We start from the raw sequence: 23,238 nt of genomic DNA, 5'->3' as shown, positions 1-23,238 counted from the left end.
AGGCTAGATTCTGAACTGGAACTACAGCTGCTGGCCTACACCACAGCTCAGGGCAATGCTGGATCCTTAACCCACTGAGCAAGGCCAGGGATCGAACCCACAACCTCATGGTTCCTAGTTGGATTTGTTTCCACTGCGCCACTATGGGAACTCCCTTACTTAACTTATATTGATAACCTCTGGGTCCATCTATGTTTCTGCAAATGTCATTATTTTGTTCTTTTTTATGGTTTAGTAAATATATATACCACATCTTCTGGTACATTTTGATAGCTCCAAAGAGAGACCTTGTTTTTTTTATGATTTTTTTTTTTTTCCTGAAGAATTTTACCAAGGTAAGATTTCTCATAGAAGTTCCATTTATTTGCTTTTTGTCATTAGAATCTTTTCCTTGATGTATGTTTTTCCTACATCCTTTGACAGCTAAGGTTCTATACTAGACTTCCCAGATATCCTAAGAGACTTTTTTTTTTTTTTTTTTTTTTTTTCTTTTTGGCCATACTTGCAGCATATGGAAGTTCCTGGGCCAGGGATCCAGTCCAAGCCACAGTTGAGACCTATGCCACAGCTGCAGCAATGCCAGATCCTTAACCTACTGCCTTGGGCTGGGTATCAAACCCACACCTCAGCAGCGACCCAAGCCACTGCAGAGACAATGCCAGATCCTTTGTCTGCTGCACCACAGCAAGAACTCCCTAAATTCTGCATTTCCCCCGGCATGAGATCTCTGTGCCAAGACTCTAGTATTCTTTTAATCTGTTTTCTGTCTTTTTCCCCAATGAAGAAAAACATTTATTCTACTCATACCATGTTGTCCCTGCAGTTCTGAAACTAACCCATCTAAGGAACTTTCCATGACCATCCTGGTTACATGGGGAAATCTGAATCTACTTTTAGGAGTTCCCAGGGGGTTAAGGATCTGGCCTTGTCACTGCTGTGGCTCAGGTCTGATTTCCTGGCTCAGGAACTTACCCATGCTGCAGGCTGGGTCAAAAAAACTCCGAAAAACAAAAACAGAAACAAAACTACTGTTACTTCTTCCCTGGAATCCTGGGGTCAGTGTTAGCATGAAAGTTTACGCACACAGCAGCCATTGGCTATAGGGAGGCCACCTGTGGTTCCCCCCACTCCACTGTGATACAGAAAATATTCGAAATTTCTGGCTCAATCCTATAAATACTGTCATGCTTGTTTCCTTCATATATTATCTTTTGGTTTTGTTTAAATTATATTTGTTTTCACAAGTGGTTTCCTTCTGGAGTAGCCAGAATTAGCATCAATTGTCTCATTGTATCCTCCAAATCAGAAAACTGAGAAGATGCACTGTGAGTTGTCTTTTGTCTTTTAGTGCTGAAGGAAAACATGGACTGTGTTAATCTTAGAGACTATTAGGTAACTGTATCTGTGGTCATTTTCACTTTCCTCTGAATTTGTTTCCATTCAGTTGTATTTCACTTGTATATCAACTCACTGGAGTATTTTGTAACCATTCAAAATTGTGGTTGTTTACACACTGTTTCATGTTAATGTTAACTAAAATTATGATGCACAATTTTGTGCATTGTAAAGTTGAATGGAATTGTGATTAAAATTTTAGACTTTAGAGTTAATACTGAATATGATAGCTAACCTTCTGCAAACCCAGTTTTCTTCATCCGTAAAGTAGAAATAATAGCACCTTTCTCCTGCTAGTGGATGTGAGGATTAAATAAAGTTCTTAGTATAATCCCTATGCACTTACAAGTTCCCAGTAAATATTTGTTATGGTAATTGTAAGTATGTGAAAGTGTGTGTATTTTAAGACTAGAAAAGAAATCACAATAGTGATCATTATATTAGGGAAGTGAATTAATCCACATTAATTTCTAAGTATTCTGTAAGGTTATTTTTATTATAACGTAAGCATTAAATTATTAAAGTTATAATTAAAAGTAATAAAATTTACAAATTTATATCATTAAAGAATATTTTTATTTAAGTGTATTTCTAATATGATAATAATAAGAAAGTGTTCCTAGTCCTCGTTAATAAAACGTATCTGTTCTATGTCTTAGAGTTGGAGGTAGACTAATGCCGTTACTGGCAGACTGTGCCTACCTGAGCATATGTCGAGAGCCTTTGGTTCTGAGGTGAGCTACATACAGCAGCCAAGGAATGTGGCTGCTATGCCCCAGGCACAGTGACCATTTGGTTCCTTCAGCACCAACCCACAGGCACCTTTTTGTCGAGGGGCCTTTCCTAGTTGTTGGCTCTGCCTGCAAGGCTCGTCTCCTTGATCTTTACTGTTACTGTCCTGTAGATGGTCCCTTAAGTGTTACTGTCTCTGTCTGCCTAATTTAAAGTGGCTACTGGACTGTATCTTCATTCTTTGTGTGGCTGACATTTTTATATTTGTTATTTGTCTGATTTCCCCAACAAGACTTGAAACTTGGTCCAACACCAAATTCTTAGTACGTAGAACTGTACTTGGCATATAGAAGGCATTCAGTAAGCATTTTGAATGAATAAATGAATAAGTAAGTGATTATTGCCTTATAACTAGGCATAATTAATGAACATCTCACATTTCTTTCTTTTTTTTTTTTTTTTTGTCTTTTCTAGGGCTGCTCCCACGGCATATGGAGGTTCCCAGGTTAGGGGTCGAATCGGAGCTATAGCCGCCAGCTTAGGCCACAGCCATAGCAATGTGGGATCAAAGCCGCGTCTTTGACCTACACCACAGCTCACGGCAACGAGGGATCGTTAACCCACTGAGCAAGAGCAGGGATCGAACCCGCAACCTCATGGTTCCTAGTCGGATTCATTAACCACAGCGCCACAACAGGAACTCCCACATCTCACATTTCTGAATGAACATTTTTATATAGCTGTACGTAAATATTTGTTTTTTCCCTTATTTCATGAGTATTTCTAGGTTATCTTTAACTGTTGATATTATCGGTAGTGTTGCGTGATTTAAGGGCCAGGTAGTAAGTGTTTTAGGCTTGGAGTCTCTATGGCAACTACTAAACTCAGCTGTTGTAATGAAAGCATCCATGGACAATGTGTAAACAAATGGGTATGTATGGCTATGTTTTAGTAAAAGTATATATAAAAATAGACCTCTTGGGGAGTTCCCGTCGTGGCGCAGTGGTTAACGAATCCGACTAGGAACCATGGGGTTGCGGGTTCAGTCCCTGCCCTTGCTCAGTGGGTTAAAAGATCCGGCGTTGCCGTGAGCTGTGGTGTAGGTTGCAGACGCGGCTCGGATCCCATGTTGCTGTGGCTGTGGTGTAGGCTGGCAGCTACAGCTCCGATTCGACCCCTAGCCTGGGAACCTCCATATGCCGCGGGAGCGGCCCAAGAAATAGCAACAACAACAACAAAAAAGACAAAAGACAAAAAAAAAAAAAAAAGACCTCTTGGGAGTTCCCATTGTGGTGAGGCAGAAAGGAATCTTGACTAGGAACCATGAGGTTGTGGGTTCGATCCCTGGCCTCGATCAGTGGATTAAGGATCTGGCATTGCCATGAGCTGTGGTGAGGTCTCAGACGCGGCTCAGATCCCTAGTTGCTGTGGCTGTGGTGTAGGCCAGCAGCAACAGCTCTGATTAGACCCCTAGCCTGGGAACCTCCATATGCCGCAGGTGTGGCCCTAAAAAGACAAAAAAAGCCTGTAGGTTTTAGTTTGGTGTTGACCCTTGCTATAGTTCACAAACCCACTCTAAGGGTGTAGGGTGAAACCCAGACCTGCCAGAGCTGCCGAGGCACAGGAAGGAAAAAAAAAAGAACACAGCGAGCATCTCATCTTGTAGGCCCACACTACAAAAGGAGGGTAAAACTGAGGCGTGAGGAAGAAGCCTAGAACTGGTGATGTGACCCCATGTGGAAGTAGATTTAATGAGGGAACGAATGTACAATAATTGGGTTTTCATCTGAAAATCATGTGATTTGTAGTTATCATTGAACTTCAGATAGCAAGTCAGAACTCAAGACAAGGCGAGCACTTCATGTAGAGATAAAGCCAAAAGCCAAGGCTGACATTTGAGTTACACAATGTGCAATGAACTGATAATTCATTGGTCTTTTTATTTTTTATTTTTAAATTTTGTTTGCTTTTGCGGGCCACATCAGAGGCATATGGTGATTCCCAGGCTAGGGGTCTAATCAGAGCTACAGCTGCCGGCCTACAGCACAGCCACAGCAACGCCAGATCCGAGCCTCATCTGCAACCTGCACCACAGCTTATGGCAACCCCAGGTCCTTAATCCACTGAGCAAGTCCAGGGCTCAAACCTGCAACCTCATGGTTCCTAGTAGGATTTGTTTCTGTTGTGCCATGATAGGAACTCCTCATTGGTGTTTGTAATCACAGCTGTAGATTTTGGGATATGTATGTCATTGCTAAATATTAAACTCAGGAAAGTTATTTGTACTCCTTTCTTGATAGCTGAAGTGATTATATAGTCCTTGTGTTTGATCCAATAACCCTTTTTACCTAATCTGCTTTTGTTTTACATTCTCTACCATGATACTTAGACGTGGAGGATAGGGAAAGATATATATACTTAGCAAAACATCAAAAAAGGTCGCAGAGAAAAGGGAAACCTCTTACACTTTTGGCGGGAATGTAAATTGATGCAACCGCTATGGAAAACAGTATGGAGGTTCTCAAAAAACTAAAAATAGAACTACCATATGATCTTGCAATCCCAGTCCTGAGCATCTATAGGGAGAAAACCATAATTCAAAAAGATACATGTACCCCAATATTCATTGCAGCTCTAATTACAGTAGCCAAGACATGGAAGAAACTTAAATCAACAGAGGAATGGATAAAGAAGATGTGGTACATATATAAAGTGGAGTATTACTCATCCATAAAAAAGAATGAAATAATGCCATTTGCAGCAACATGGATGCACTAAGATTATCATACAAAGTGAAGTTAGTGAAAGACAAACATCATATGATATCACTTATATGTGCAATCTAAAAAAGGATACAAATAGGATTTCCCATTGTGGCACAGTGGTTAACAAATCTGACTAGGAACCATGAGGTTTCAGGTTCAATCCCTGGCCTTGCTCAGTGGGTTAAGGATCCGGCATTGCTATGAGATGTGGCGTAGGTCGCAGACGCGACTCGAATCCCGCATTGCTGTGGCTCTGGTGTAGGCTGGTGGCTATAGCTCCAATTAGACCCCTAGCCTGGGAACTTCCATATGCTGCAGGAGTGGCCCTAGAAAAGGCAAAAAGATAAAAAATAAAGAAATAAAAATAAAAAAGGATACAAATAAATGTATTTTCAGAACAGAAGGAGACTCACAGACTCTGAGAAACTTAGGGTTACCAAAGGGGACAGTTGGGAAGGATGGACTGGGGGTTTGAGACTGGCATATGCATACTGAGGTATATGGAATGATTGGCCAATGGGGCCCTGCTCTATAGCACAGAGAACTATGTGATAATACTCTGTGATATTCTATGTGGGGAAAGAATCTGAAAGAGAATGGATGTATGTACATGTATAACTGAATCACTTTGTTGTACAGAAGTTATCACAGCATTGTAAATCAACTATACTCTGATAAAAATTTTTAAAAATGAAAAAAACTTCAAGAACATTTCTGAAGAGATTGATTAAAAAAAAAAAACACTGGTGTGGAGGCTGAAGGACAGGAGAGAGCAAGAAATTTGCCTTGCATAAAGAATCCTTTTGTACTATTGAATTTTGTATTTATACATACTCCTTACTGGAAAAAAATTAATAAATTTAAACAAAATATGTGCATATAGGTTCTTTAGGTCTGATTTGTGACCCAAGGGTCTAGTAGTCTTTTTTCAGTTTCTTTAGAATGTATAATTTTTTTAAAATGATTTTTATTTTTTCTATTATAGTTGATTTACAGTGTTCTGTCAGTTTTCTACTGTACAGCAAAGTGACCCAGTCACACATACATTATACATTCTTTTTCTTGCATTATCCTCCATCATGGTCCATTGTAAGTGATAGAATGTACAGTTTTTTTAAGTGTTATTTTTTTAATGTATTCTTTTTTATTGTTTTTCTTTTTACGGCTGCACCTGCATATGGAAGTTCCTGGGCTAGGGCTCACATTGGGGCTGCAGCTGCTGGCCTGCACCACAGTCACCACAATGCCTGATCCAAGCGACATCTGCAGCCTACACCTCAGCTTGTGGCAACACTGAATCCTTAACCCATTGAGTGAGGCCTGTGATTGAACACACAACCTCGCGGACACTATGTTGGGTTCTTAACCCACTGAGCCACAACAGGAACTCCTACAGTATTATTAACTGTAGTCTCCATGCTATGCGTTACATTCCAATAACATTCATTTTTAACTGGAAATTTGTACCTTTTGACCCCCTTTTCCCATTTTGCCCATCTTCCTCCTCTGCCTCAGGCTGTCATTAATCTATTCTCTATGTCCCTGAGGTTTTTGTTTTCTATTTTTAGATTCCCCATGTAAGTGAGGTGATATGGCATTTATCTTTTTCTGACTTATTTAGCATAATGCCCTCAGGGTCCATCCATGTTGTCGCAAATGGCAAGATTTCATTGTTTTTTTTTATAACTGAATAATACTCCAGTGTGTATACGTGTATGTGTGTGTTTTTCTTTTTCTTTGTCCATTCATCCATCAGTGGACACTGAAGTTATTTCCATATTTGGCTATTGTAAAGAATGCTATGAAAAACATAGGGTTGCATATATCTTTTTGAGTTAGTGTTTTTGTTTTCTTTGGGTAAATACCCAGAAGTGGAATTGCTAGATCATATGGTAACTCTGCTTTTAATTTTTTGAGGGACCTCCGTACGATCTTCCGTAGTGGCTACAACCAATTTCTCTTCCCACCAGCAGTGCACAAGAGTTCTTTTTTCTCCATATCCTCATTAACAATTGCTATTTATTGTCTTTTTGGTAATAGCCATAGAATGTATACTTTTTTAAGAGTTCTTAGATTATTTTCATACTTAGGAATGGTTAAAATATCAAGCATATTTTTATATTAATTAAGATATGTTTTCCTCTATTAATTCAAATGGAACTACTTTGTATGATAGATGCCAAAGCAAGTCTGATCATCTTAGAGAACAGCTTACAAGATGGTTTGTTCTATTGGTAATTCCAATACTTTTATATAAGGTCATAATTTGTATGGCACAATAATAGCTAACTTCTTTCTTCAATTGTTACTGCATTTCATATGTGTTACATATTTTAATTCTGTAGTTCTTGGGTATAAGTATTATCCCCATTTTACCAGATGTGGGAACTAAAGCCTAGAGGTTGTAAAGAACGTGCCCAAGGTCTTAAAACTAGAAAGTTGCAGAGCCTGACTTTAAATTGAGCTCTGCCTTTCAGCTAAGCTCGGCTGCTCTGTCATTGTTTCCCCAACCAGTTGCAAGGTATAAATTAACCTGGGCCACGGCTGCAGCAACACTGGATCCTTAGCCCCCTGTGCCAGCAGAAACGCCAATAGAACCTATTTTTTTCTCTCTCTGCTTCTAATTTTCATTGAGGAAAAAACAGTCTTTAAGTCTACCCTCTTTCTGGTAGCTCTCCTTAACAGTTAAGTGCTTTTCCTTTGGGAAATCTGATAACATATGGCGGAAGGAGTTTGTGCACACGTGATTTTTTTAAATTCCTAATTTAAATAGCTGAAATGCATAGATCACAGTATATTTGCATATTATTTTGAGTAGCAAGAAATCCCCCCAATCTGAGCAACCTCTCAGTGTGTTCTGTTTTTATCTGATTTTTGAAGATACGATATATACTATGGTGGTAGTCATTTAAAAAAAAAAAAAAGCCATGATCTTTCTAATAAATAGTATCCTTTTTTGGTTAAATCCAATGGCTAACTTTCCTTTCTTCTTATTCATTGTAGTTGAGGCAGTCCCAGTCCTACTGCACAGACACAGAATGTCTTCAGGAATGTAAGTAATAATGGACAGGAGAAAGGCTTGGCATTGGGGGCAGAATTAGAGACCAGAATATAACTGAATATTTGCCAGAAGTTATTTTTACAGTTTGCCTTTTAAGGACATGGTTTTCAGTATTCAGTATTGTATTTCCTACTTAAATTAAAAAAAATTTTTTTTTTGGTTTTTAGGGCCACATTGCAGCATATGGAGGTTCCCAGGCTAGGAGTCATATCTCAAATCGGAGCTACGGCTGCCGGCCTACGCCACAACCACAGCAACATCAGATCCAAGCCACATCTGCGACCTACACCACAGCTCACAGCAATGCTGGATCCTTAATCCACTGAGTGAGGCCAGGGATGAAACCCATAACCTCATGGTTCCTAGTCGAGTTTGTTTCCGCTGCGCCACGATGGGAACTCCAATTTTTAAAAATTTTTTGGCCTCACCCATGGCATAAAAATGGGTTCCCAGACCAGGGATTGAATCCAAGCTACAGTAGAGACCTACATAGCAGCTGTGCCACACTGGATCCTTGAACCCACTGCCCCAGGCCAGAGATCGAACCCACACCCCTGCAATGACCTGAGCCACTGCAGTCAGATTCTTAACCCACTGTGCCAAAGCCAAACTCCTTTAATTTAAAATTAAAATTTGAGCGTTTTTTGGTCCTGCCTCAAAAATAAAACCCGTTCATTGAATAAAATTATAAAATCACAGATAAGGAAAAAAAAAAAAAAAGGAAAATCTAGCAGAATTCTAAAAGATGACCACTGTTGGCAGCTTGGTATAAACCCTTCTAGACTTTTTCGGGGGCAGATATGTGTGGAACGGCATTTGTGGTTGATTGAACTGAACACCGAGGCTGTTAGCACAAACCTCCCACTCTTTCTCTAGCATTTCTTTGGGTCCATTGGCAGATTTGAGAATTTGTGGGCAAAGGCAGGAGGCCATTTTTTCCTAGGCTTGGAAGCTTTGGAAGCAACTGGAGTCATTCCTTTGGCCCTGCCTTTAGCATTCTCAAGAGGGCATGGGCAGTAAGGGAGGCTTCTCCTTGGCTTTATAGGCAACAGTGATGGTAAAGTGAGAATCAGCACAGGAAGATGGATCCCACATGGTGAATGTAATAGAGTGGTGGCCATTATATGGAGGCATCTTTTTTCAGTACAGAAATAACTTGAGGTATACTTTGCAGTGAAATAATAGCCAATCCAGTCTTGTACCATAGTAATTTGACTGAAAGAATAGAAGTATGACATTTCACAGGATGATGAAGGCTGGCGCAATTCAATTTCATATTTACTTACAAAAATGGAATAGGGAGTTCCTGTCACGGCACAGCAGAAACAAATCCGACTAGGAACCATGGGGTTGCGGGTTTGATACCTGGCCTCGCTCAGTGGGTTAAGGATCCAGCATTGCCGTGAGCTGTGGTATAGGTCGAAGACGTGGCTTGGATCTGGTGTTTCTGTGGTTGTGGCTTAGGCCGGCAGCAACAGCTCCGATTAGACCCCTAGCCTGGGAACCTCCATATGCCACAAGTGCGGCCCAAAAAAAAAAGACAAAAGTCAAAAAAAAAAAAAAAATGGGATTAGTTTGTGTTGTTTTTCACTGCTGTATTGTGAATATATCAGCATGTATTTACCTTAAAAATATTTATTGACGGAGTTCCTGTTGTGGCTCAGTGGAAACAAATCTGACTAGTATCCATGAGGATGTGGGTTCAATCCCTGGCCTTGCTTAGTGGCTCAGGGATCCAGTATTGCCGTCAGCTGTGGTAGGTTGCTGGTGCAGCTCGGATCCCAAGTTACTGTGGCTATGGTGTAGGCCGGCAGCTGTAGCTCCGATTTGACCCCTAGCCTGGGAACCTACATATGTCACGAGTGTGGCCCTAAAAAGCAAAAAAAAAAAAAAAAAAAAAAAAATTACTCACTAAATAATAAATCATTATTGGGATGCACCAGCATTTAAATAATTCCCTTTTGTTGGAATCTTAGGTTGCTGATATATTTTTGCTGTTACAAATAATACTTGAACAAACATCCTTTTGCATATTTTGAGGCTCTTAACATATTGCCAGATGAGATTTTTTAATAGGCTAGTTGCTTTTATACCTCACATCTCTGAAGCTGAGCACCACTTTTTTATGTATATGAAACCAAAACAAAACACAACACAATGAATTATCATTATAAAAGGGCTTATTTTTACATTATTAATTACTGTTATTATGGTTTGAATTATGATCAAATTCTGTATATATAACAGTGTAGAGAAATAGGAGCTAGTGCCTGGCCAAAGTAGGAATTTTGTCAGAATGTAGTCTATTGATACAGCAGGGTAATAATTATATGCCTCTGGACAAGAAAGTAATGGGCAGATGATGTGTTCAGGTTTTGGGCTGATAGTTCCCCTACTGCAGATTCATTTATGTTGCCTTTTCAGTATTGTTCATTAATCTATAGCGTGCCCTCTGATAAGTAGGTAAGTAGCTCAAATTTTTGCCTCAGCAGTAAAAGCTAAAACCTGTTCTTCTAGTTGAAAGTAATCTTGTTGAACGCCTTATGGAAAACAAGTGTTTATTATATTTGTGGTTTTTGTGACCTTTGAGCCAGCCCCACCTGTAAACTAAATATATTCTTATTTCTGTGAGTGAAATTTCACTTCTTTAATCCAAATATAAAGGCAAAACTCTAGAGCTTGAATAGTACTTTAATTCTGTTGGTCAGTTCCCCTCTTCCTGCCTGTTTTTGTTTTTTTTTTTTTGGGTTTGGCTGTCCCAGTTCTTTTAGCATTTGGTGGAAATCCTTTCTGACAGTCATGTCTTTAAATGGTTTAAGCAGTTGTTTCCTCTGAGTGATATGATTACTTTTCTGTGAATTCTAAATTATTACCAATGAGCTTATGCTGTTTTCATAAAATATATTAATCAGGAGTCTACACAACCCCCTACTCTTTTTCAGTAATTTGCAAGGATGGCTCACAGCGCTCAGGAAAACAGTGTAATTACTATTTTCAGTATATTATAAAGGATACAATTCAGAAACAGCCAAATAGAAGAGATGTGTAGAGCAAGGTATGAGGGAAGGGGAACAGCTTAGCCCTGTTTTCCCGGGGTGTGCCACCCTCCCAGCTCTTCATGTGTTTACCTGCCAGGAAGCTCTGTGAACCCCATTATTTAGGATTTTTGTGACAGTTCCATTCCATCGGTTCCAGTCATTGGCCCTTGGTGAATAACTCGATCTCCAGCTCCTCTACTCGCCCTGGAGGTTGAGGAGCAGAACTCAAAGTTCTAACCCTTGGTCAGACTCTGGCAACCAGTCCCCACCCTGAAGCTTTCTAGGGGACCCACTGAGAGTCACCTCATTAGCGTAACTCACTTATGGTTGAATGGGGGTTTATTATGGGTAACAAAAAACTTCACATTCTCCTCACCCATATCACTCAGGAAATTCTAAGTGTTTTAGCAGTATGAAGCCAGGAACCAGAAGAATGAAAACGAAATATGTATTTTTTACTATATCCCAATATCACAGTACCCATTGTGCCTGCCATGGTGTGCTCCATGTATTCGAGATGATTTTATAGACTGTGGAGCACTCTGCTTCATGTGGTAGCAGAATCTAGTATCAATCTGTCAGCAGATCTCATTACTACATCATTCTTTATATTGATCTATAGTCCACTTCATTGGGATATTCACCCCCAGTTTTGTTCTCTAGAGCCGCATAGAACTCTTCTGCAAGACTGTCTTTCAGATTAAGAGCTGTATGGAAACTAGCTTTATTGCTAATTTAATTGTGAAGTAAATCTAAAGATTGGTAGATGTTCTGAGGATATTGTAATTACTGTTAACAACCCTAAAATTACAGGGTTAAAGCCTCCTGGTGCATTGTCCACTTTCACTGCTCTTCCGTTTCTACTTCTCTGGAAACCTATATAAGTTTGTAGAAATTATCCCTCAGGATCTGTCAACCCTTAGAGCTTCCCTCTTTTTCATCTTCCTGGTGTCCAGCCAAGTTAATTAACTTCATTGTGAATATTCCATTTGATACCTTCCATATGCCTCAGGTGCAGCCATAAAAAGACAAATAAATATAAAAGATAAACAGGTAAATAAATAAGTAAATATGCTATACTAGTTTCAGAAGAAAGGAAAGAGTGGGTGGAGCAAATGGAGGTTTTTTTGTTGTTGTTGTTTTTTTTTTTAAACAGAAGAGAGAGGGTCGTAGGATATAGTTAAATAAATGGAGGTTAGTTGTAATTTTTCCCTGCCAGACAGAAGGACTGAGTTGGCAGAGCTGGCACATGCTGTCGGCCAAACTAGCATCGAACTATTGCATCAGATTCATTTAGAAAGCCTTAAAAAATATTGTTGGTTCCTGACGCCACCCTTGAGCTGCTCCTGAATTGGATGATAGGAGGCAGGGCCTTAGATACTGTGGTGCTGATATTGTCACAGGCTATTCTGATGGGCAGACAGGCCCGGGAACCCTTGGCTAAAGAAGCAAGAAGGCATGGGGTTGATTGGAACAGAGGATGCTTTTTCAGAGAAATGCTAAGAGGTAATATTGATGAGTAGAGCTAGATCAGATGAGGAAAGGCCAGGCTGAAGGGTTCAGAGTTGAGCAATAGCCAGTAATGAGTCACACGGTTAGTCAGAGATGTGTTAAGAGCAGTGGTTTTTTGGTTTTTTTTTGGGGGGGTTGTCTTTTTGCTATTTCTTTGGGCCGCTCCCATGGCATATGGAGGTTCCCAGGCTAGGGGTCGAATCGGAGCTGTAGCCACTGGCCTACGCCAGAGCCACAGCAACGCGGGATCCGAGCCGCGTCTGCAACCTACACCACAGCTCACGGCAATGCCGGCTCGTCAACCCACTGAGCAAGGGCAGGGACCGAACCCGCAACCTCATGGTTCCTAGTCGGATTCGTTAACCACTACACCACGACGGGAACTCCAAGAGCAGTGTTTTAAGCAGACTTTTTTGGCAGCAGTATGAAAGAAGGAAAGGCTGCAGTAGGAACCAGGCTAGGAGACAGTTATAGGGAACTAGGAGTCATCACTATGAAAGTCTTAAAACAGAGTGCGCATTTTATCAGGGTTGCTCTGTCTAGAAATATGCATTAGTAAATTTGTTATTTGAAGTTTAACTCTCTGAAGCATCACAATCTTACTTAGGAAGAATATCAAAAAGTAAGGGACCTAAGTTCTCTTGTGGCCTGATGGTTAAGGGTCGGGCGTTGTCACCTCAGTGGCTTGAGTCGCCACTCTGTTGCAAGTTGGATCCCTGGTCCAGGAATTTCCACATGCCGCAGGTGTGGCCAAAAATAAAAGGGGGTTGGGTGGGGGGAGAATGGTCATGGAAAATGAGGACTGGGAGTTCCTGTCGTGGCTCAGTGGTTAACAAATCTGACTAGGAACCATGAGGGTTCTATCCCTGGCCTCTCTCAGTGGGTTAAGGATCTGGTGTTGCTGTGAGCTTTGGTGTAGGTTGCAGACACGGCTTGGATCCTGAGGTTGCTGTGGCTGTGGTGTAGGCCGTTGGCTACAGCTCTGATTAGACCCCTAGCCTGGGAACCTCCATATGTCGTGGGGGCGCCCCCAGAAAAGACCAAAAAAAAAAAAAAAGGAAAAAGAAAAGAAAATGAGGACTAAAATTACCGATTAGGCTTAGCAGCATGGAGATGTCATAGGTGACCTTTTAAAGAGCTCTTTGGATGTTGATGGAGGTGGATGCCAACCTGAACAGTGAGTGGGAGGTAGTGAAGTGTAAGTATAAATGTAGATCACTCTCAGCTTTGATAGCAGCTGGACAGAGAATGAGGTTGAGGGAGGGCTTTTTTTTTTTTTTCCCAAAGATGGTGGAAACTTTATCACATTTAAATGATTCTGTGATACAGTAGAGAGAGGATAATGGATAGATTCCTGTGAGAGCTGTGGGATCCAAAGCTTAAGTGAAGAAACTGGTCTTTATTTATTTATTTATTTTTTTGTCTTTTGTCTTTTTGTCTTTTGTTGTTGTTGTTGTTGCTATTTCTTGGGCCGCTCCCGCAGCATATGGAGGTTCCAAGGCTAGGGGTTGAATCGGAGCTGTAGCCACCGGCCTACGCCAGAGCCACAGCAACACAGGATCCGAGCCGCGTCTGCAACCTACACCACAGCTCAGGGCAACACCGGATCGTTAACCCACTGAGCAAGGGCAGGGACCGAACCCGCAACCTCATGGTTCCTAGTCGGATTCGTTAACCACTGCGCCACGATGGGAACTCCGAAACTGGTCTTTAGTTAAGGGAGGCACATTTAATATAATAGGAGGGAACAAAGAAAGGAAAGGATATGGATATAAAGGTGGGGAGATGCTGATTCATTGTGTGATAAGCAATGCAATTTTGGTGACCCCAGTCCTGTGTATGTTGTTTCCGGGGAAGTGGTTGGATTGGAACCAAGTCTAGGTTCCTAGCCATTCTGCTTTTGGAATAGCTCAGCTCTTTGCTTGACTTTGTCCCCTTTGGTCATTCACCCTTTGGCCTCAACAGTGCCACCTGGGCCCTGGGCCCATGTACCTCAGTGCAGTGCATCCACTTAGTTTCAAAATCTTGTCTGGATTTCTTTTAGTTTTTCCTGAGGCCAGGAGACCAAAACCAAACATTTATACATAGTCTTGACAGGCTGTCTTTACAGTAACCACCAAGAGATACTCTTTTCTTTGGAGATCTAGTCTTCTGTAATCTTCGTTGCTGACAAATTGAGTTCTCTCGTATACTTTAATAAAAAATCTGGGGATCCCCATTCCCTTGCTCATCAGGTTAAGGATCTGGCATTGTCACCACTGTGGTGGGGGAGTTGATCCCAGGCCTTGGAAATTCCACATCGATTTCATTTATTAGAAATTTGTTAAGTTTGGGGAGTTCTTGTCGTGGCGCAGTGGTTAACGAATCCGACTGGGAACCATGAGGTTGTGGGTTCAATCCCTGGCCTTGCTCAGTGGGTTGAGGATCCGGCCTTGCCATGAGCTATGGTGTGGGTTGCAGATGAGGCTTGGATCCTGTGTTGCTGTGGCTGTGGCGTAGGCCAGTGGCTACAGCCTGGGAACCTCCATATTCTGCAAGAGCGGCCCAAGAAATGAAAAAAAGACAGAAAAAGAAAAAAAGAAAAATTTGTTAAGTTTGGAACCATGATCCAAGCACTGTGCTGGGTATTTTTAGTCTGAATTAGATAGGATATGACTGCCTTGAGTTGCTGGAAAGACTGATACCTACACAGACACTTGATTTTTTTCTCTTGGGGAATGCATATGTTTATCTTTTTGTTTTGTTTTTGCATAGACTTTAAAATATCTAGATCTGAATCCAAATTCTTTTTGCAAAAAGAAGGCCAAATAAATATCTGTTTGAGAATGTCATTTAAGGGATCTTTAATTTATATATTAAACAACCTGATGTTCCCTTTTCCTTAAGCTCTGTTATTTTTTTTTTCATGCCACTTCTGCAATTGAAATGCATAATCCCCTCTCCCCTAGAGTGTCTTTACTGTATATCGAGTGGTCTTAGCCTTATTCTGAAGATCTCGTATATCTGTGGATTGGTGGCTTTGTGGGTCCGTGAATCTTCTGCAGTCATATGCAAAATTGTTGTATGTGTATCCGTGGATTATTATAGTGGAAAGAGTCCTTTTTATCAAATTAACAAAGGATTCTAGTACCCAAAAATATTAAGAACTACTGTAGTGTTAAAAATCTTTATTTAGGGAGTTCCTGTTGTGGCTCAGCTACAGGAAACGAATCTGACTAGTGTCCATGAGGATGCACGTTCGAGCCCTAGCCTTACTTAGTGGGCTAAGGATCCGGCGTTGCAGCTCTGGTGTAGCTCACAGATGCAGCTTGGATCTGGTGAGGTTGTGGCTGTGGTGTAGGCTGGTGGCTACAGCTCCCATTGGACCCCTAGCCTGGGAACCTCCATATGCCACGGGTGCAGCCCTAAAAAGCAAAAAAAAAAAAAAAATCTTTATTTAATAGGCTCTGGCTTATGACTGTCTTATACCATTTACCATTTAGATTTTCTCACAGGAGGAAAGGAAAATTGAAGCTGCAATACTAAGTAATTCTTAAAATTATTAATACAATTTTTATATTAATACAGTTTTTGGAATTGACATTTAAACATTAGAAGTTGTTTTTACATTTGTCGAACGATATTATAGTTTTTCTACCGTTTTTGTTGCAAATACTTTTTCTTTTTGTCTTTAGTACCAGGACCCTCCAGTGATAATGGCATCAGTATCACCATGATCTTGATGGCCTGGATGGTTATTGCAGTGATCCTGTTTCTATTGAGACCTCCTAATCTAAGAGGATCCAACCTAACCGGAAAGCCAACCAGTCCTCATAATGTAAGTGTGGTGGATTAGAAATCCATTTGAGTGGGGAGATGGGTGTGGCCTGAGAAAGGGGAGGGGTTTGTTTTGACTGAAGCATGTGAATTAGCAAAAGGAGAATTTAACTCCTGGAGTCAGTTCTTCCTGTATAATCTTACTAGTCAAATTTGCAACCCCCAATGGTCTTTGTGAGTTACATTTAGAGAGAAGTACAGAGCAGTAGCCCTAACATCATTTAAGATGAACTCCAATCTTTACGCACATGAGAAACATAAAAACTGATCCAGTTCATAATAACCCACAGCAGAATTTCTCAAATCTCAGTCCTCCACTATCCAGTTCTATCCCTCTCACAGTTAATTGCTTGCCTTTCATGCTTCCAGCTCCCTCAGTTCTCAGCTACAGTTCAAGTGTTCCTCCCACACACACATCATTTTCTCCCCTTCTGTCCTAGCTATCAAATACAGGGACACTGGCTAAACAGGTTATCCTCTTGTTTTCCCATCCTATTTCTCTCAAATTCATTCTTCCATTTTTGCATCACAAAAGGTCAAGTGATCTGGCAGAAAGAGAGGTAATGTTAGCAAATCTTGATAGTCATGATTACAACTATTTTTAGAATCTTCTAAATAAAAAATATGATAAAGTAATCTAATAGTTTTCGATACTGTCTTTAATAGCGTTTCCATAAAAGGGTTCCTTTGAATCATTTCCAGAACCAGTATTCATAATTTTTTTCTTCCCCATTTGATTTGGATATTATCTCTTTAAAAATATTTCCATGATTGGGAGTTCCTGATGTGGCTCAGCAGTAATGAACCTGATTAGTATCCATGAGGATGCAGGTTTGATCCCTGGCTTCTCTCAGTGGATTGAAGATCTGGCATTGCTGTGAGCTGTGGTGTAGGTCACAGATGAGGCTCAGATCTGGTATTGCTGTGGCTGTAGCATAGGCCCGAAGCTACAGCTCCGCTTCGACCACTAAACTGGGAAGTTCAATGTGCCTCAGGTGCCACCCTAAAAATAAAGGGGAAAAAAAATTTCCGTGATGGATTCACTTGTTTAACACCAAATTGTCCCACTATTTCTCTTCCCCAACCTAAAATAATTGCTTCTTTTCCCAATCCTGAATTGTTAATGTTAGAGAGGAGTTGGATTAGACTAATTGCTTATATAAGAGAAAGCAAATATGCAGTGTTAGTTGGTCAGTGCTTTGGGTTTTTTTTTAGGATTAGAACATTTAGATATGTAGCATTAAGAAAGAAGGCAGCATTCCCCTCGTGGCTCAGTGGCTAACAAACTCAGCTAGTATCCATGAGGATGTGGGTTCGATCCCTGGTCTTGCTCAGTGGGTTAAGAATCTGGAGTTGCCACAGCTCCGATTGGACATCCATATACTGTGGGTGCAGCCCTAAAAAAAAAAAAGGCATTACAAAAAGAAAGAAGGCATCATTAGCATTGTACGAAATGCCTTAATTTTTTTATTTTTCTGAGAGAGGAGGGTATCCATAAAATAGCTTTATATTGTCTTGACAGTGTTTTCTCCTTAGCTTTTTTCTTTTCTTTTTTGACTGCCCCACAGCATATGGAATTCCTAGGCCAGGGATCAGATCTGAGTTACAGTTGTGACCTTCACTGTAGCTGCAGCAACACTGGATCCTTAACCACTATGCCAGGCCATGGATGGAACCTGCCTCCCAGTGCTCCAGAGACACTGCCAATCCCATTGCACCACAGTGGGAACTCCCTTAGCCTTTTTTGCCTTTTTTTTTTTTTTTTTTTTAACTTTCTGTGTTTTATTACTTTCATATCAAAGAGCAAGATCCTCAATGTTTGGAGCTAAAGAAACCCAACTTAATAAACTGATTTAGAAGCCATTTAAAGGAGTTCCCGTTGTGGCACAGTGGAAATGAATCCAACTAGGAACCATGAGGTTGTGGGTTCGATCCCTGGCCTTGTTCAGTGGGTTAAGGATCCGGTGTTGCCATGAGCTGTGGTGTAGGTCGCAGATATCAGCTTGGATCTGACGTTGCTATGGCTGTGGCATAGGCCAGCAGCTGTAGCTCTGATGTGACCCCTACCCTAGGAACTTCCATATGCGATGGGTGCAGCCCTAAAAGCAAAATAAATAAGTAAATAAATAAAATAAAATAGAAGCCATTTAAAAAATGACAAAAATGCAAGATTGCAGTCCCTTAACCTTAATTCATTATAGACCAGCAGTTTTAGGAATATAGTCCCACTGCTCTAGGAATAAGCATGAGAACATATTGACTAATTGCAGGTAGACAGATTGATCATCCTCAACTTGGGCCCCATAGAGCATGTCAGAGTAAATAAATGGAATCTTCCTGAAGATTCCTAAAAGCTCTGATCTTTCCTTTACATTTCAGATGCTTTCTATTACAAGTAACAAAAATCAGTTCAGCCTAGGAGTTCCCGTCATGGCGCAGTGGTTAATGAATCCAGCTGGGAACCATGAGGTTGCAGGTTCGATCCCTGCCCTTGCTCAGTGGGTTAAGGATCCGGCGTTGCCGTGAGCTGTGGTGTAGGTTGCAGACAAGGCTCAGATCCCATGTTGCTGTGGCTCTGGTGTAGGCTGGCGGCAACAGCTCCAATTAGACCCCTGGCCTGGGAACCTCCATATGCTGTGGGAGCAGCCCTAGAAAAGGCAAAACAAAACAAAACAAAACAAAAAATCCGTTCAGCCTGGTTTAAGTAATTGGCTTTCTTGGTTCACACATCAAAACATCCAGAAGTAGGGTCAGTGTTGAGAAAGTTTAGCAGTGTCGTCAAAAACCCAATTTCTTTCCTCAGACCATTAGCTTTATTCCAAGGTGGACTCCCTTTCTGAGCATAGGATGGCTGCCAGTAGCGACTGGCTCCCCGTGCTTCCTCATTGACTGATGTTTTGTAGTCAGAAACATGTCTCTTGCTTCACTTTGACTGAACTGTACTTAGTCACCCTTGCAAAAGGGATGAGACTCCCTTTTGATGGGTTTAAATATGACTGTGGGAGCTGTCAGGGAGAGTGCCTTCACCCAGGTCGTTCACTGTTACGCGGTTTTCCGCTCTTGCGCACTGCAAGGGGAAAGAGCCAAACAGCGGTGCATCAGAGTGTTCCTCTAGTAGCCCTTGCGCAGAAACAGGAGACGCGCAGATGAGTGTGTGATGAGGGATGGGAGGGTGAGGAGCACAGCTGCTCGGTTCTTACTGTAGGTGTTAGATTGCTTGCACTGGGATTTATGAAGTCAGTTCCCTAATTTCTGTCTTTTCTAACGCCAGGGACAAGACCCACCAGCCCCTCCTGTGGACTAACTTTGTGACATGGGAAGTGAAAATAGTTAACACCTTGCACGACGACCAAATGAACGAAGATGACCAGAGTACTCTTTACCCTGTTTAGAACTGTTTTTCCTCTTGCATCTGCAATATGGGATGGTATTGTTTTCACGAGCTTCTAGAAATTTCACTTGCGAGCTTATTTTTGCTTCCTGTGTTAACACCTTTCCTATATTTGAGTAAATGACTACATTAAAAAGTTACATGGGGCTTTTTTGGTTATCCTAAACGTACACATTCCATTCATTCTCTTTGTAAATGTGATCATCCTTTTTGTGATAATTTCTGGCCTGATTGAAGGAAATCTGAGATCTCTGCATTTAAATATTTTAAATAGTTTTGATGGGTTTAAAAGTTTTTATAAGGTATTTATAAAGTTATTTGGGGTTATCTGAGATTGTATGAAAGAAAATTAGAACCACACTGTATTTACACTTACCTTGGTAGTTTATTTGTGGGTGGCAGTCTTCTCTAGTTCTTGGGACTGTGACAGCCTTGAGAATATTTTACACGTTACAGCTGAAATCTGTGTCATCCACTACAACTGGCTTATGTGGCTAGAAAAGGAGGAAAGAAGAAATGAAATAATTGTTTACTAAGTTTTTTATTCCCTTACAAATACCTAATATTAAGAAAACTTTAAATAAATATGATTTAAATGTGGTGGACAATTTATAGTCCATTGTATGACATTTGTAAGCCACTGTACACTAGCCTTACATGGTTCATGAAGAGGAAAAAATGTAATTCTTTCTGCCTTTGCCAGGTATAATCTATACAGTAATAATTTAAGCTATAATTTATTGTTTAAAATAGGTGCCTCTCAGGAAGCTGCTTTTCTGTTGTAACACTTTCCTGTTAAATGAAACTATCTTAAAGCTGTATTGGGGGCCTGTTTGGTTACTGACATTTGAATGCTATTTACTTATTTACTCTGTTATTTTCTTTAAAGAAAACATTTTGAGTCTTGTTATCTTTCTGACTTTAAAAAAAAATGTTTAATGAATTCTTGGTTTACTCCAAGGAAAAAGAGGAAAATGAGAAACAATCAAGGATCTTTTCCTTAACCCCTGTCTCATTCTCGTTTAGTAATAGGATGGATTGGGGTGGGGAGGAGCATTAATATAAGTAAAATTTTTGAAATGTATAAAAATGTAAAAAGTTGCATTGTTTTTGTTCAGTTTGAAAGAAAAGGAATACAAATGGCATAAAAAAAATCTGCATGACCTGTGGGTTATGGAATTTTTGCCTAGCAAGTAATTGCAGATGATTTATGGGGACTAGAAGATATTTTGCTATCAATGTAAGGATTTTTTTCCCCCTAGATAAGTCTAGCTTTTCACTGTATAGATCCAACAAATTACTTGTATGAATTGAATAAACTTCTCTATATCATTGTACTGTTTAATAGAGTCTCTGATACAATTATATGGCGCTTGTAGGGTATTTTTCCCCCTTTATTCTGATTATATTCTAGGCCATAAACACTGGAAGGGCTTCATTTCATTATATAATGCAGTATTGATTGCTTGCATTCCTCCTGTGCATCTTAGCTTTATGCTCAACTTCTACCCTTAATTATTTGTATTAATCGAGGGGTACCAAACACAGGTAAGTCAAATCCTGGATAAATGAACACCACAGATGTAAGGTTTTTCCTCTCGACATGGCCTATGAGAAGCCTTTCCAGCTCTGTAACCCCTAAAACATTTAAAGCAGAAGGGCAGGAGTGGCCTAAGATGGAGCTAAATCCCTTATGAGCATTCCTTTTTCTGCCCTTGCCCCTGAACTTAAGAGGCTAGTACACATATCCTAGTGGTCTGTTCTCTAAGCTGCTAGAAAGCCAATCTCTGGCACAGTTACTGATGTGTTCACTGAATCTATGGCTCACAAATAACTGAGAATTGACTTTGGTTGAAGAAGTGACTGTGGCATGGAAACAGAATGGTTAATGTTAGCTAGAGACCTGGAAATCTGGGTTCTTATTCCTAGTTCTTCATTTCTGTCACATATACTTAATTGACATGACATTAGAACATTAACTTTTTCCTGTTATATAGACCATCTTTTTAACTAGTAACTTTTAACTTAATTAAAAGTTCTTAGTGAAGTGTTTAGTCTTGATTTTTTTGCTTATAAAATTTCTCTGCACTCCTGACAAAGACAGTATGCAATAGCACATAAAGTATTCCTGTTAACCTAACTAGTAATTTATATTATTCTATTTAATTCCTAAAGCCTCTACACGTGGCCTTTTTATTGAGCACACTCTTACTCATTAACTTGGCTTATAAACATTCACCTGAACTGTGGCTACAATATTTTTAAAATAATCCAGAAAGAAGAAAGATAAAGCTTCACATTTTAATCACTTGTGGCTCTTAAACATTCCACAAATGCCATTAAGAGTTTATTTTAGAGTTATTTAATGTTCTTTTATGCAAAATAATTTTTTTTTTTTGCTTTCCACATGGAAAAAGTTAGCATTGGAACTGTGTATAGTGGAAGATTTTTAATACATATCTATTCAAGCACTATCCCATGTCAGCAAGTCATATTTTAAACTACCTGGAGAAAGTTTCAGAAGTAACTATCAAGTACAGCTGTTCCAAGTTACTTTTAGTGTGTTCGTGGTATGCGATGTGATAGTGTTTATAGAATTATTTACATCCTACATTTTCCAAGGAACCTTAGAAGTCTCTCACCCTGAATCAAAGTCTGTCACTCTAAACGAATATGTGCTAAAATTTGACCAGCTCAGCTTAAGACACAAAACAGCAACTTGAAGGGGAAATAGAGTTTAAATTAATGGGTCAAATTTTTGTTGTTGCAATAGTAGGCTTAGTCTTAACATTATAATATTTCTAAATGAAAATATGTATGTTACCATGTCCGATGATTACTTTGTTAAGAGCAGAAGTGGTCGTGTGATGTACTAAATGTTAATTGCTGTTTTTAAATGTTTAAATCATGCCAAACAAATCATATCTGTGCCATCCAGGGTTTATTGTAATCTTTTACTGAGTACTTGGATTGGGATAAAGGGCTTGTACTATGCACTTTTTATTAATGAATAAATAGAAAACATTAGTAACACTCACTTTTCTGTTTGGCTTTTGTGGGAAGAGGAGCAAGCATCTTTTTGCTTAGTAAAATGTTAACGTCCTTGATTAAACAGTTTCTTTGTAAGACTTTTTATCCCTGAGACATTTCTAAGAATGAATTTTGAGTTCTAAGAATATTTATAGGAGTTCCTGTCATGGCTCAGCAGAAACTAATCTGACTAGCATCCATGAGGACGTAGGTTTGATCCCTGGCCTTGCTCAGTGAGTTAAGGATCTGGCGTTGCTGTGAGCTGTGGTGTAAATCGCAGACATGGCTTGGATCTGGCATTACTGAGGCTGTAATGTAGGCCGGCAGCTGCAGCTCCAATTCAACCCCTAGCCTGGGAACCTCCATATGCTGCAGGTACAGCCCTAAAAAGACCAAAAAAAGAAAAAAAGAAAAAAAAAGAATATTTATACAGTAGCGGTATGGGGCCAGTATTCAGAAGCAAGGATTCTAAAAACTTCTAGGAAATAGACTGTGATT

The 23,238-nt window shown here is 40.1% G+C and overlaps 1 protein-coding gene across 1 annotated transcript in view; it reads left to right on the top strand.

Moving 5' to 3' along the window:
* The window catches only part of SMIM14 (small integral membrane protein 14), a 75,000-nt gene extending 52,253 nt beyond the window's left edge, over positions 1 to 22,747 (top strand). The window contains exons 3-5 of the mRNA XM_021101115.1: positions 7,896 to 7,944; positions 16,178 to 16,320; positions 19,591 to 22,747. Coding sequence (XP_020956774.1) covers positions 7,896 to 7,944; positions 16,178 to 16,320; positions 19,591 to 19,623 — 225 coding nt within the window. The 3' untranslated portion in view covers positions 19,624 to 22,747. The remainder of the gene's footprint in view (positions 1 to 7,895; positions 7,945 to 16,177; positions 16,321 to 19,590) is intronic.

The sequence above is a fragment of the Sus scrofa genome, chromosome 8 (assembly GCF_000003025.6).
Source record: "Sus scrofa isolate TJ Tabasco breed Duroc chromosome 8, Sscrofa11.1, whole genome shotgun sequence".
NCBI classification, from domain to species: domain Eukaryota; kingdom Metazoa; phylum Chordata; class Mammalia; order Artiodactyla; family Suidae; genus Sus; species Sus scrofa.
This window is presented reverse-complemented; position numbering and strand designations above follow the sequence as displayed.